This window comes from Mytilus californianus, unplaced genomic scaffold (assembly GCF_021869535.1).
Source record: "Mytilus californianus isolate M0D057914Y unplaced genomic scaffold, xbMytCali1.0.p SCAF_21, whole genome shotgun sequence".
Classification (NCBI taxonomy): Eukaryota; Metazoa; Mollusca; class Bivalvia; order Mytilida; family Mytilidae; genus Mytilus; species Mytilus californianus.
This window is the reverse complement of record NW_026262670.1, coordinates 5,570,773-5,584,093: the sequence shown is the minus strand read 5'-3', so window position 1 is coordinate 5,584,093 and position 13,321 is coordinate 5,570,773. Positions and strand designations below refer to the sequence as shown.

The 13,321-nt window shown below is 33.1% G+C and overlaps 1 protein-coding gene across 9 annotated transcripts in view; it reads left to right on the top strand.

The window, feature by feature from the left end:
* The window catches only part of LOC127731980 (intermembrane lipid transfer protein VPS13B-like), a 100,425-nt gene that overhangs the window by 37,129 nt on the left and 49,975 nt on the right, over positions 1 to 13,321 (top strand). For all 9 annotated transcript variants that reach the window (XM_052240961.1, XM_052240964.1, XM_052240963.1 and 6 more), the window contains 8 exons: positions 392 to 654; positions 1,940 to 2,069; positions 2,935 to 3,116; positions 3,318 to 3,508; positions 7,724 to 7,890; positions 10,624 to 10,760; positions 11,765 to 11,875; positions 12,362 to 12,463. In XM_052240961.1, the coding sequence (XP_052096921.1) occupies positions 392 to 654; positions 1,940 to 2,069; positions 2,935 to 3,116; positions 3,318 to 3,508; positions 7,724 to 7,890; positions 10,624 to 10,760; positions 11,765 to 11,875; positions 12,362 to 12,463 (1,283 nt within the window). The remainder of the gene's footprint in view (positions 1 to 391; positions 655 to 1,939; positions 2,070 to 2,934; positions 3,117 to 3,317; positions 3,509 to 7,723; positions 7,891 to 10,623; positions 10,761 to 11,764; positions 11,876 to 12,361; positions 12,464 to 13,321) is intronic.

Genomic DNA, 13,321 nt, shown 5'->3' with positions numbered 1-13,321 from the left:
TACACCTATACCGATGAAAACCAAGACAGTAGATATCACATCAATAATAAAATTCACGGTACACCTATACCGATGAAAACCAAGACAGTAGATATCACATCAATAATAAAATTCACGGTACACCTATACCGATGAAAACCAAGACAGTAGATATCACATCAATAATAAAATTCACGGTACACCTATACCGATGAAAACCAAGACAGTAGATATCACATCAATAATAAAATTCACAGTACACCTATACCGATGAAAACCAAGACAGTAGATATCACATCAATAATAAAATTCACGGTACACCTATACCCATGAAAACCAAGAAAATAGATATCACATCAATAATAATAAATCCATAGTATTTGAATTTAATTTTTCTGATAAAAACTTTCAGGAAAAACTATGGAAGTTTACATAAATATGCACCTGAAGAATGCTACAGTGAAAACTGCATTTGATAAACTATCAAGGACATTGGTTCAACCATTTGGTATTACCATAGAAACAGATATACAACTTTACAGTGACATTGATGAAGATGTCACCACACCTAGATCTGTTGTTACCCTAACAACAGGACTGCTGTCTGTTTTGATTGGACAAGAGCATATCATGTGCTTTGATACAATTCTAAAAGAGCTTGCTGCACTTGTACCTGTAAGTATTAACAAGTATGAGTGGCAGACATCTGTATTTTATAATACCCCTGTTCTAAAGGGTACCTGTAAGTATTAACAAGTATGAGTGGCAGACATCTGTATTTTATAATACCCCTGTTCTAAAGGGTACCTGTAAGTATTAACAAGTATGAATGGCAGACATCTGTATTTTATAATACCCCTGTTCTAAAGGGTACCTGTAAGTATTAACAAGTAGGAATGGCAGACATCTGTATTTTATAATACCCCCATTCCAAAAGGAGAGGTATTCTGGTTTACATCTGTCCTTCCATCCCATGAATTTCAAGTCACATTTTTCTCAGGAACTGTGAATCAGATCTTCATATATATGTTTTGGAGTTTAGTGTGACGTCCATTTTCACTGAACCAGTACACAATTTTATTTAAGGGCCAGCTGAGGATCACCTCCGGGTGCGGGATTTTCTTGCTGCATTGAAGACCCATTGGTGGCCTTCGGCTGTTATCTGCTCTTTGGTCAGGTTGTTGTCTCTTTGACATATTCCCCATTTCCATTCTCAATTTTATTCCTTAATTTTTGTGTTTCATGTGATCATGCTGTAATATGTAATGTACTTTCACATTCATTGCTCATCAATCATCAACTCCCTGTTCATAGAATATTTATTTTTTGGTGAGGGGGAAGGTTCACAATTCAACTTGCTTAAATACCAAGGGAACTTGCTTTTCAAAACAGTTCCTGAGTAAACGTTTATGTTTTTATTTAAATCTGCTGTTTTTACTTTATAATGAAAAATGTACACAAACAAAGAAACTTGCTTCCAGAATAGGAATGGTTTTTTAAGACAAAACACACTTTATAGAATCTTATTTCTACTGTGTACTTAATTATGAAATATATGTTTAATCAAATTTGTACAAATAAAATAAGAACTATCATCGAGGTTGAAAGACCATTGATAATCTGTTTGTTGTTGTTTCCTAGGTAACATCAATAACGTAGGCTCATGACGTCATACATTTTTTTTCTTCTCTACTGAGAAAAAACAATTTCACTCTAGCCTAACTTGATATAGAATTATCATACAGAAAGATCAAAGGAAAATTTAAGAAAAGAAAACTATATATGAAATAAGGATACATGAAACAAAACTACTGCAAAATACACCAACATGCCCCTTTTGACATAGAAATATATTTTAGAAAGGATAAAAAAATGTATAACTTCATATTTTGATTGGAAGTATATGGCTGCCAGAAAGTCAGTTAATACACCCTTAAAAATGTTCAAAAAATAATTCTAGAAAAAATCCAAGGGAGATAAACATAGTACAGGGGAAGCAGAAGTTAAGAAGACTGGTACTAGACCATTTACTACAGACCAAACACAAGATGATCTAAGACAGGGCCAGTTCACTTATGTCATCGACCAAGGTATGTTTCATTTCACAAATTGTTAATGTTGAAGGGGCCTCCGTGGCCATGTGGTCTAAGTAGTCGAACTACTGTATCACTAGCCTGTCAACACTGAGGTTGTGAGTTTGAATCCCGCACGGGGCAGGTGCACTCGACTCCAACCTTAATTGACTAGGATTGTCAGTTTTCCTACCAAAGGTCGTGGTTCTCTCCAGGCACTCCGGCTTCTTCCACCAATAAAAACTGACCATATAAAATTAAATAGCACAATAGTGTTGAAAGTGGCATTAAACACCAATCAATCAATTTTAATGTTGACAAGATCAGGCAATAATTAAAGTTATAAATATAGAAATAAGAAGATGTGGTATGATTGCCAATGAGACAAATTTCCACCAGAGACCACGACAAAAGGTCACCATATGGCCTTAAACAATGAGCAAAACCCATGCCTCATAGTAAGCTATAAAATGCCCAGATATGACAAATGTAAAACAATTCAAACAAGAAAACATAAGGCCTGATTTATATACAAAATAATAAACAAAAAATGATTTTAGGAAAGTACTTAACAACTTTTCTTCATCATACTCGTACAAGTTTACACCAATACCATTTATTAAAATGTTAGTGAGTTGTGTTATATACTTTGAATTGTGTTGATATACATGGTCTGAATTTGTAAAAAGTTGATGGATAATCTCTATTTGTTATATTGGTGAAAAAAAGATACATCTTGAAATTTACAGATACCATGAAATTGAGGAAGGTTTAGTTTTAATGTAAATCTACACGCATTGTTTTAAGTCATATTTTATTATTATTCAATACATACCATGACTGCAATTGAGACTTGATTAAATCTTTATTTTGACATTTTCAGATGGAATTTCCAGTAAGTGTGATCCAGGGGAGATAATCTTTTGTAACAAGGATAAAGATGGGAATAGTCACATGACCTGGTGTTACCATCAACCTAGAGGTGTCTCCCTTGTCAAGTTTACACCAATACCATTTAATGTCCCTGTGAAACAGATGACAGAGGAGTATGATGAAGAACAGTTGGTAAGTACTTGTCTAGAGTTGTCTCCCTTGTCAAGTTTACACCAATACCATTTAATGCTCCTGTCTCATAAGTTGAAAGTTCCTTATAAAGATGGTAAAGGGGACTGTTGTAAAAGCTGAAATATATATAGAGGGAGGTGTATTGACAAAGGCTTGCATCTTTTTTTTACAGTTTATTACATCTCTTTGATATATTTTTAGATACCATGTTGTCTGCAGTATTATGATCCAGCAACACACAACTTTATAAACTACATTGATTTTGAGTTATCTGAAAATGAGGAAACATCATTACTGTTCCCAGAAATCAAGGCAGATAATGCAAGGGACATAACTGTGGCGTACCTCTGGAGGGTTGTGGTATATCAGGGATTTATAGAGAATTCTGAACAGTAAGTTTATTGTGGTCCAAGGGACATAACTGTGTCATACCTCTGGAGGGTTGTGGTATATCAAGGATTTATAGAGAACTCTGAACAGTAAGTTTATTGTTGTCCAAGGGACACAGTTTCATACCTCTGGAGGGTTGCGGTATATCAGGGATTTATAGAGAATTCTGAACAGTAAGTTTATTGTGGTCCGAGGAAAATAACTGTGGCATACCGTCTTTTGGGGTGTATAGTGTGCACCCCCTTTATGGTCCAAGAAATGTGAGAAAAATAGTTTATTGTTCGTATAAGACTCATAGACATTTTCGGAAAAGTTACAGCTCCAAAACCGGCAAACAGGAAGTCTATCGGTAAACAGGAAGTTTTTTAAATGGACACCAATGTCGGAGAATTCCGTACGGAATACGTAATTAATATGAAATTGCAAATATTCTGACAAATGAATAAAAATTTTATTAGATTGAGATAAATCTACATTTAAGTTTGTTTTTTTAAAACCAAATTTAATAAATTGTTTGAGTATCAAGGACAAGATTAAATATCCAAATTAATGTTTTGATCGAAACAATAACATAATTACGAATCAGTCAAATGATTATCATTAACATCATTAGTGCTGTAATAAATTGTTAAAATCTCATTATTTTTATTTTTGTTGTTGTTGATTCTAGCTGTTAATCCGGATTATCACACCTCAATCAACAGGTCTAATCGATGTCAAAACAAATCAGTGACAGGTTCACCTTGTTCCTAATTAAATTCGTTCAGGTTACAATTATGGGATTATCATGTTTTCAATCATAATTTCTTGAACGGTTTTAAAGAGTTGTTTAAAAGGTACAAAGTAGAAACATATTTATAAAAATAAACTTCTCATAGACTGAATCATCACTTTACAATATCAAGTCACATGTCTAACCCATTTGACTGGCGATCACCTGATACATTAGAAAAAATGGCAGTTTATCTTTTCAAAACGAGCGTGGTTTATTCAATTTTCATACACTTTTCTTCTACTCTCCATGATGAACACATACAAAAACAGTAAGTTATGACAACAAGGAACACAGAGGCTAATTTAACCGACAACAAAAGCTTTATTGTGTCTTTATTAAGACATGGCAAATTTCCAGATTGCAAACAGATGGACAAATTTACACGATAAACGTAACTACAGAGATATAAAATGTATTTTATTTGAATAAAACATGACAAATCAAGAACAATAAAATACATATTACAAATATAACATGTAAAACATAAAAACAATCGAGGTTTTAGCAAAAATTTTCCGCAATCTTCACTTCTCCTGGAAATTTCTTTGTTGGAGTTTGGACCTGAAAAAAGACTAAGAAAATGTCTGTAGGCATGGATAACGTGCACCCTTCTTACAAGAAACATGACCCAGGGTATAAATGTGCGCACTATACATACCAAAAGAGGGTACCTCTGAAGGGTTGTGGTATATCAAGGATTTATAGAGAATTCTGAACAGTAAGTTTATTGTGGTTCAAGGGACATAACTGTGTCATACCTCTGGAGGGTTGTGGTATATCAGGGATTTATAGAGAACTCTGAACAGTAAGTTTATTGTGGTTCAAGGGACATAACTGTGTCATACCTCTGGAGGGTTGTGGTATATCAGGGATTTATAGAGAATTCTGAACAGTAAGTTTATTGTGGTTCAAGGGACATAACTGTGTCATACCTCTGGAGGGTTGTGGTATATCAGGGATTTATAGAGAACTCTGAACAGTAAGTTTATTGTGGTTCAAGGGACATAACTGTGCCATACCTCTGGAGGGTTGTGGTATATCAGGGATTTATAGAGAATTCTGAACAGTAAGTTTATTGTGGTTCAAGGGACATAACTGTGTCATACCTCTGGAGGGTTGTGGTATATCAAGGATTTATTATGGTTATTATCTTGAATATTATTATAGATAGAGATAAACTGTAAACAGCAATAATGTTCAGCAAAGTAAGATCTACAAATAAGTCAACTTGACCAAAATGGTCAGTTGACCCCTTAAGGAGTTATTGCCCTTTATAGTCAATTTTTAACCATTTTTCGTAAATTTTTGTAATCTTTTATAAAAATCTTCTCCTCTGAAACTACTAAAACAAATTTAACCAAACTTGTCCACAATCATCATTAGGGTATCTAGTTTAAAAAATGTGTCCGATGACCCCGCCCGCGAACCAAGATGGCCGACATGGCTAAAAAGTAGTACATAGGGTAAAATGCAGTTTTTGGCTCATATCTCTGAAACCAAAGCATTTAGAGCAAATCTGACAGGATAAAGATGTTCATTAGGTCAAGATCTATCTGCCCTGAAATTTTCAGACCAATCAGTCAACACGTTGTTGGGTTGCTGCCCCTGAATTGGTAATTTTAAGAAAATTTTGCAGCTTTTGGTTATTATCTTGAATATTAATATAGATAGAGATAAACTGTAAACAGCAATAATGTACAGCAAAGTAAGATCTACAAATAAGTCAACATGACCAAAATTGTCAATTGACCCCTTAAGGAGTTATTGCCTTTTATAGTCAATTTTTTACAATTTTCATAAATTTTGTAAATTTTTGTAAATTTTTACAAAATATTTTCCACTGTAACTACCGAGCCAAGTTCATTATAGATAGAGGTAATTGTAAGCAGCAAGAATGTTCAGTAAAGTAAGATCTACAAACACATCACCATCACCAAAACACAATTTTGTCATGAATCCATCTGTGTCCTTTGTTTAATATGCACATAGACCAAGGTGAGCGACACAGGCTCTTTAGAGCCTCTAGTTTGTGGTTTTTTCTAAAATGTAAGATTGAGACATGTTTATTTTTGTGGTTGTTTCTAAAGTGTAAGATTGAGCCATGTTTATTTTTGTGGTTGTATCTAAAGTGTAAGATTGAGCCATGTTTATTTTTGTGGTTGTATCTAAAGTGTAAGATTGAGACATGTTTATTTTTGTGGTTGTTTCTAAAGTGTAAGATTGAGCCATGTTTATTTTTGTGATTGTTTCTAAAGTGTAAGATTGAGACATGTTTATTTTTGTGGTTGTTTCTAAAGTGTAAGATTGAGCCATGTTTATTTTTGTGGTTGTTTCTAAAGTGTAAGATTGAGCCATGTTTATTTTTGTGATTGTTTCTAAAGTGTAAGATTGAGCCATGTTTATTTTTGTGGTTGTTTCTAAAGTGTAAGATTGAGCCATGTTTATTTTTGTGGTTGTTTCTAAAGTGCAAGATTGAGCCATGTTTATTTTTGTTAGATAATTTAAAAAAAGCAATAAGTATTAATTAAATCAAAGTAATTTAAGTACAGTGATCTCTCTTGTATTTAGCTCACCTGGTCCACAGGGTCAAAAGAGTTTTTCTCATCACTTGGCGTCCTTCAATTTTTACAAAAATCTTCTCCTCTAAAACCACTTGGCCAAATTTAACCAAACTTGGCCACAATAATCATTAGGATATATAGTTTTTAAAAAATTGTCCAATGACCCCACCTGTCTATCCAAATGGCCCACAAGACATAACATAATATCCTATGACTATATGTGGTGATAAATTTGTCAAATGTAAAGAGCTAGAATATATTTTCAAATAAATAAACCTGATAGATGAGCTGTCACTTATGACTCCATTTTTATTTTATTCTCCTGCAATGCCTATACTAAAACAAAAAGGCAAATATCTTGCTAGACTGATAAAATGTTGTGGATTCATTTATTTTTGTGGAATGAGGAAGAATTTGTGGATATTTGATTTCATGGTTTTGCACAAGTCCTCATTATACACCTACAGAAAATGTGTACTTGGTTGAATTCGTGATTTACCCATCATTCCACTCAAATTAATATTCCACGAATAATAATGAATCTACAGTAAGATATCTTAGACATTCTGCCAATGTTACCTGCCAATGTTACCTGCCAATGTTACCTGCCGATGTTACCTGCCGATGTTACCTGCCGATGTTATGTTACCTGCTGATGTTACTAGTAATTGCCAATGATTCTCTTCTGTTACAGGATAACATAATTACCATAAATCTGGAACAGGACAACAGACTTCATAGACTTACAACCCCTGATTCCTGAATGAAATAGATGTATAAACATAAATAACAACAAGCAACACATGATCTAGATAGCCTGGCAAAGTACAGGCACACAATAGGGTGATGTTAATATGTTTGAGTACCTCTTTTTTTTTCAGATATAAGAATGATGAATCTACTCTTGCCATCTTACCAATATCTTTAGCTGCTGCCATGAGAGTAGACTCTTGTTACATCTCCACCTTAGTTCCTGTCACACAGGTCTGTTTGTCTTGTCCTGTTATAGAAGTCAGACTACAGAATCATCCACAACACATGGGACAAGGTATTTATAAAATTTAGGTTAAAGGAGTGATACATTTATAGTCCAGCATGAACAATTAGTTATTACTAATACTGGGTTTTGAAAATAGGATTGAAGATGAATACTAAGATGAGTATATATAAAGAAATCATTGTTTTTGTCATCCTGTCTGTATTGATAAATCTTATTTCTCTAATTCTGCTGCAATTTAACCCTTTCCAGACCCATTGTATAAAAAAGTTTAATCAACGTAAGGTTGCTGATGATCTCAGAAGATGGTTGGATGAGTTTACGGGTCATAACTTTTATCAACTCACTGAATGAGTCAAAATCTGCTAGCAGGTGTTAATGAAATTGACAACCTTGTGGAATGTGGAAGGCACTCGAAGGGATTTTCTATTATCAAAAATGAAAATTTATTTGATTTTCATTAAAAAAAACAGATTCTTACTTAGTTACTCGTGGATTATCGGATTAATTCAATCTCGATAGTTAAATTATCAATTTTAAAGTCCTCGCCAAGGCTCAGAATTTAAAATTCGATAATTTAGCTATCTCGATTGGATAAATCTGATAATCCACTGGTACCAATGTAAGAATCTATATGTATTTTATCCAGTTTGCTTCTTAATAAACTTTGAAGTAAATTGGTATCATTATTTTCAGACATCACTGTAAGAATATTTTTTTAACTAATATTTTATAAAAATTTTCACTTTTGAATCTTAACGACAAATCAAAATACAGTATAACAGCATCATTGTTTACAGTATGATAACATCATTGTTTAAAGTATAATAGCATCACTGTTTACAGTATGATAACATCATTGTTTACAGTATGATAACATCATTGTTTACAGTATGATATCATCACTGTTTACAGTATGATAACATCATTGTTTACAGTATGATAACATCATTGTTTACAGTATAATAGCATCACTGTTTACAGTATGATAACATCATTGTTTACAGTATGATAACATCATTGTTTACAGTATGATAACATCATTGTTTACAGTATGATAGCATCATTGTTTACAGTATGATATCATCATTGTTTACAGTATGATAACATCATTGTTTACAGTATGATATCATCATTGTTTACAGTATAATAGCATCACTGTTTAAAGTTTGATAGCAACATTGTTTACAGTATGATATCATCATTGTTTACAGTATAATAGCATCACTGTTTAAAGTTTGATAGCATCATTGTTTACAGTATGATATCATCATTGTTTACAGTATGATAACATCATTGTTTACAGTATAATAGCATCATTGTTTAAAGTTTGATAGCATCATTGTTTACAGTATGATAGCATCATTGTTTACAGTATGATAACATCATTGTTTACAGTATGATAGCATCATTGTTTACAGTATGATAGCATCATTGTTTACAGTATGATAACATCACTGTTTACAGTATGATAACATCATTGTTTACAGTATGATAACATCATTGTTTACAGTATGATAGCATCATTGTTTACAGTATGATAGCATCATTGTTTACAGTATGATAACATCATTGTTTACAGTATGATAACATCATTGTTTACATATAGATTCTACCACTGCATCGAGTGTGATACGATATTTATCCACTCGAGACAGTTAAATTTTCAAATTTAAAACGCGAGGCTCACCAAGCGTTTTAAATATTTAAAATTTAACTGTCGAGAGTAAATATCGTATTACACGAGAATTGGTGGTGGAATCTGTTTCTCTAATGATTTTTAAACAATACGCAGGCAAATGTATTCCTTCTTTTCGAATGATCTGCAAAAAGATGTGTTCTTTCTATGTGACGTCATCAGGCATGGTCGCCTTTTTTCCTGCCATCACAATAGGAAATTCAGAGGAAAGCAAGAAAATTCGTCGTCATAATCGGATTTTAACCAATGAAGAACTGAGATCAAACGAACCACACATTGATTAAATTTTTTTTATACAATGGGTGCAGAAAGGGATAAATTGACGAAGAATTAGAGAAAGTATGATAACATCATTGTTTACAGTATGATATCATCATTGTTTACAGTATAATAGCATCATTGCTTAAAGTTTGATTGGTTGATTTTTGTGGTTGACTTTTGTGATGATAAATGTATCAAGGGGGAGATAATCTGCAAAAATTGATATGTCCTCTATACTATAAATATTTGTACGTCCCTTCATTCTAATAAATATTATGTTAAGCTGCAAGACATTATAAGTCAGGTGTCTGTAATTGTCATTAGTAATAGTCTATCATATCTATTTTTATTTTTTTGCTTTGTATATAAATAAGGATGTTTTTTTTTTTAACCCCTGCTTTAAAAAAAGGGGGGTATACTGTTTTACCTCTGTCTGTCCTTCCGTCAGTCCATCCGTCAGTCCGTCAGTCCGTCCGTCCGTCCCAAGAATATTTTCGTCGCATTTTTCTCAGGAACTACTTGACAAGGATTTCTGAAATTTGGTTTCAGGGTTTATACAAGTCAGCTATACCGTGTGATGCGTTTTTAGATTCATCACTCAACAACTTCCTGTTTACCGAAATATTTTGGTGGGGGGTATCATCAGTGAGCAGTAGCTCACATTTTTACTTGTTTACTTATGAATTGTTTTACATTTTGTCGTGGCATGGCCTTTTATAACTTAATAAACGATAAATGTTGTGCTCATTGTTGAAGATGTTATGGTGACCTAGTCACGTGGATATAGTTAAGAAAAATTAATAAGGGTTTTCAATGTGTTACAGATGTACCAGGGAAGTTAAAGCCATTTATATTTGATGATACATCCATTGTTGACGAAGAGTTTGCTGTTGTAACAATAAAAAACTTGATGATAACAGGTCATCAACTAGTAGGAGATCTGGCTAGAATATGTATGCAGGTACTGACGCTTATCTTTAATATTCAAATATTCATTGGTTATAAGCTAGTGGGAGATCTGGCTAGAATATGTATGCAGGTACTGACGCTTATCTTTAATATTCAAATATTCATTGGTTATAAGCTAGTGGGAGATCTGGCTAGAATATGTACACAGGTACTGACGCTTATCTTTAATATTCAAATATTCATTGGTTATAAGCTAGTGGGAGATCTGGCTAGAATATGTATGCAGGTACTGACGCTTATCTGTAATATTCAAATATTCATTGGTTATAAGATAGTAGGAGATCTGGCTAGAATATGTACACAGGTACGGACCCTCATCTTTGCTTTTTAAATATTCATTGTTTATTTACCTGAATAATTCAGTCCCTCCCGGTAATTGATCTCTCCTACTTGTGAGGGCCTGAATTCCTAGCACGATAAAAACTCTTAACGAATCCTAGATTCTGATTGGTGCCCTGCAGAAGAGGTGACCAATCAGCTCAATTTTATCGAGATAGGTAAATCCCAAGCTAATTCCAAATGATTGATTGAAGATTTTCATTGTCAGGCGTTAATGAAGTAATCATAGATCAGCAAAATATAACGACTGAATTATTGTATTACATCATTTCTATTTATAGGTCAGCAGTAGTGTAGGTTTGAGTGTTGTAGAGATGAAACATTTAACAGTTCACCAGGTGATACATTGTATTACATCATTTCTATTTATAGGTCAGCAGTAATGTAGGTTTGAGTGTTGTAGAGATGAAACATTTAACTGTTCACTAGGTGATACATTGTATTACATCATTTCTATTTATAGGTCAGCAGTAATGTAGGTTTGAGTGTTGTAGAGATGAAACATTTAACAGTTCACCAGGTGATACCTCATTGTATTACATCATTTCTATTTATAGGTCAGCAGTAATGTAGGTTTGAGTGTTGTAGAGTCTGAGATGAAACATTTAACAGTTCACCAGGTGATACCTCATTGTATTACATCATTTCTATTTATAGGTCAGCAGTAATGTAGGTTTGAGTGTTGTGGAAATGAAACATTTAACTATTCACCAGGTGATACCTCTAACTGATGTTTACTGTGATGTCAACTTTCTACAACATCTGAAGGTAAAGTAAAGAGATTTGTAGTAGATTAACACGAAACCCACATTATGAATCGATGGCAACCCATTATTTATACTATATATATTCTAAAATTTATATCACTGATATTTAAAGCCACATTTATACTTTATAGAAGGTAAAAAAAGGTTAAGGAGTATCAGTTTATGGTAAACAATCATTACATGTGTAAGGGAAAGGAGTATCAGTTTATGGTAAACAATCATTACATGTGTAATGGAAAGGAGTATCAGTTTATGGTAAACAATCATTACACACACAAGGGAAAAAAAAACAAGTAGAGAAACAGTGCTTTTATTCATACCTATCAACCCTCCTGTTTTAGCAAGTTTTAAGTCATATTTTATATCACATTGTAGTTACATTTATAGCAGCCATACCTTTACTAGATGTGTATTAGCCAGTAATACCATTTTTTACCTGTTCTTCTATCAAAATGTAATATAAGCTATACATATTTTTCCATTTCAGCCACCAGCTTTAGAGAGTAACTTTAATGTTGGACCTTTGTCACTAAGTGTTGGACAGGGGATTGTTCATACCCTTAACTGTGCAGTCAACTCATTTTCCCAGGTATGGTATTTAAGTTGGACAAACATTTTGTAAACAGGAATCTTCAGTCGGCAAAGTTAACTGAGAATAGTTATTTTAGATCTTATTTATTAGAAACCTTATTTGTTTGAGACCTTATTTATTTGAGACCACATTTGTGTTTGTTTGAGACCTTATTTATTAGAAACCTTATTTGTTTGAGACCTTATTTATTTGAGACCACATTTGTGTTTGTTTGAGACCTTATTTATTTGAGACCACATTTGTGTTTGTTTGAGACCTTATTTATTTGAGACCACATTTGTAAATAAAATTGAGAATGGAAATGGGGAATGTGTCAAAGAGACAACAACCCGACCATAGAGCAGACAACAGCCTAAGGCCCCCAATGGGTCTTCAATGCAGCGAGAAACTCCCGCACCCGGAGGCGTCCTTCAGCTGGCCCCTAAACAAATATGTATACTAGTTCAGTGATAATGGACGTGATGTGTTTGTTTGAGACCTTATTTATTAGAAACCTTATTTGTTTGAGACCTTATTTATTTGAGACCACATTTGTTTTTGTCTGGGGCATTATTTGTCAAACCTTATTTATTTGAGACCTTAATTGTTTGAGACATTATTTGTTTCAGTCCTTATCCATTTGAGATCTTATTTATTTGAGACCTCATTTATTTGAGACATTATTTGTTTGAGACCTTATTTTTTATAGATCTTATATATTTGAGACCTCATTTATTTGAGACCTTATTTGTTTGAGACCTTATTTTTTATAGATCTTATTTATTTGAGACCTCATTTATTTGAGACCTCATTTGTTTGAGACCTTATTTATTTGAGACCTTATTTTTTGGGGACCTTATTTATTTTAGACCTAAT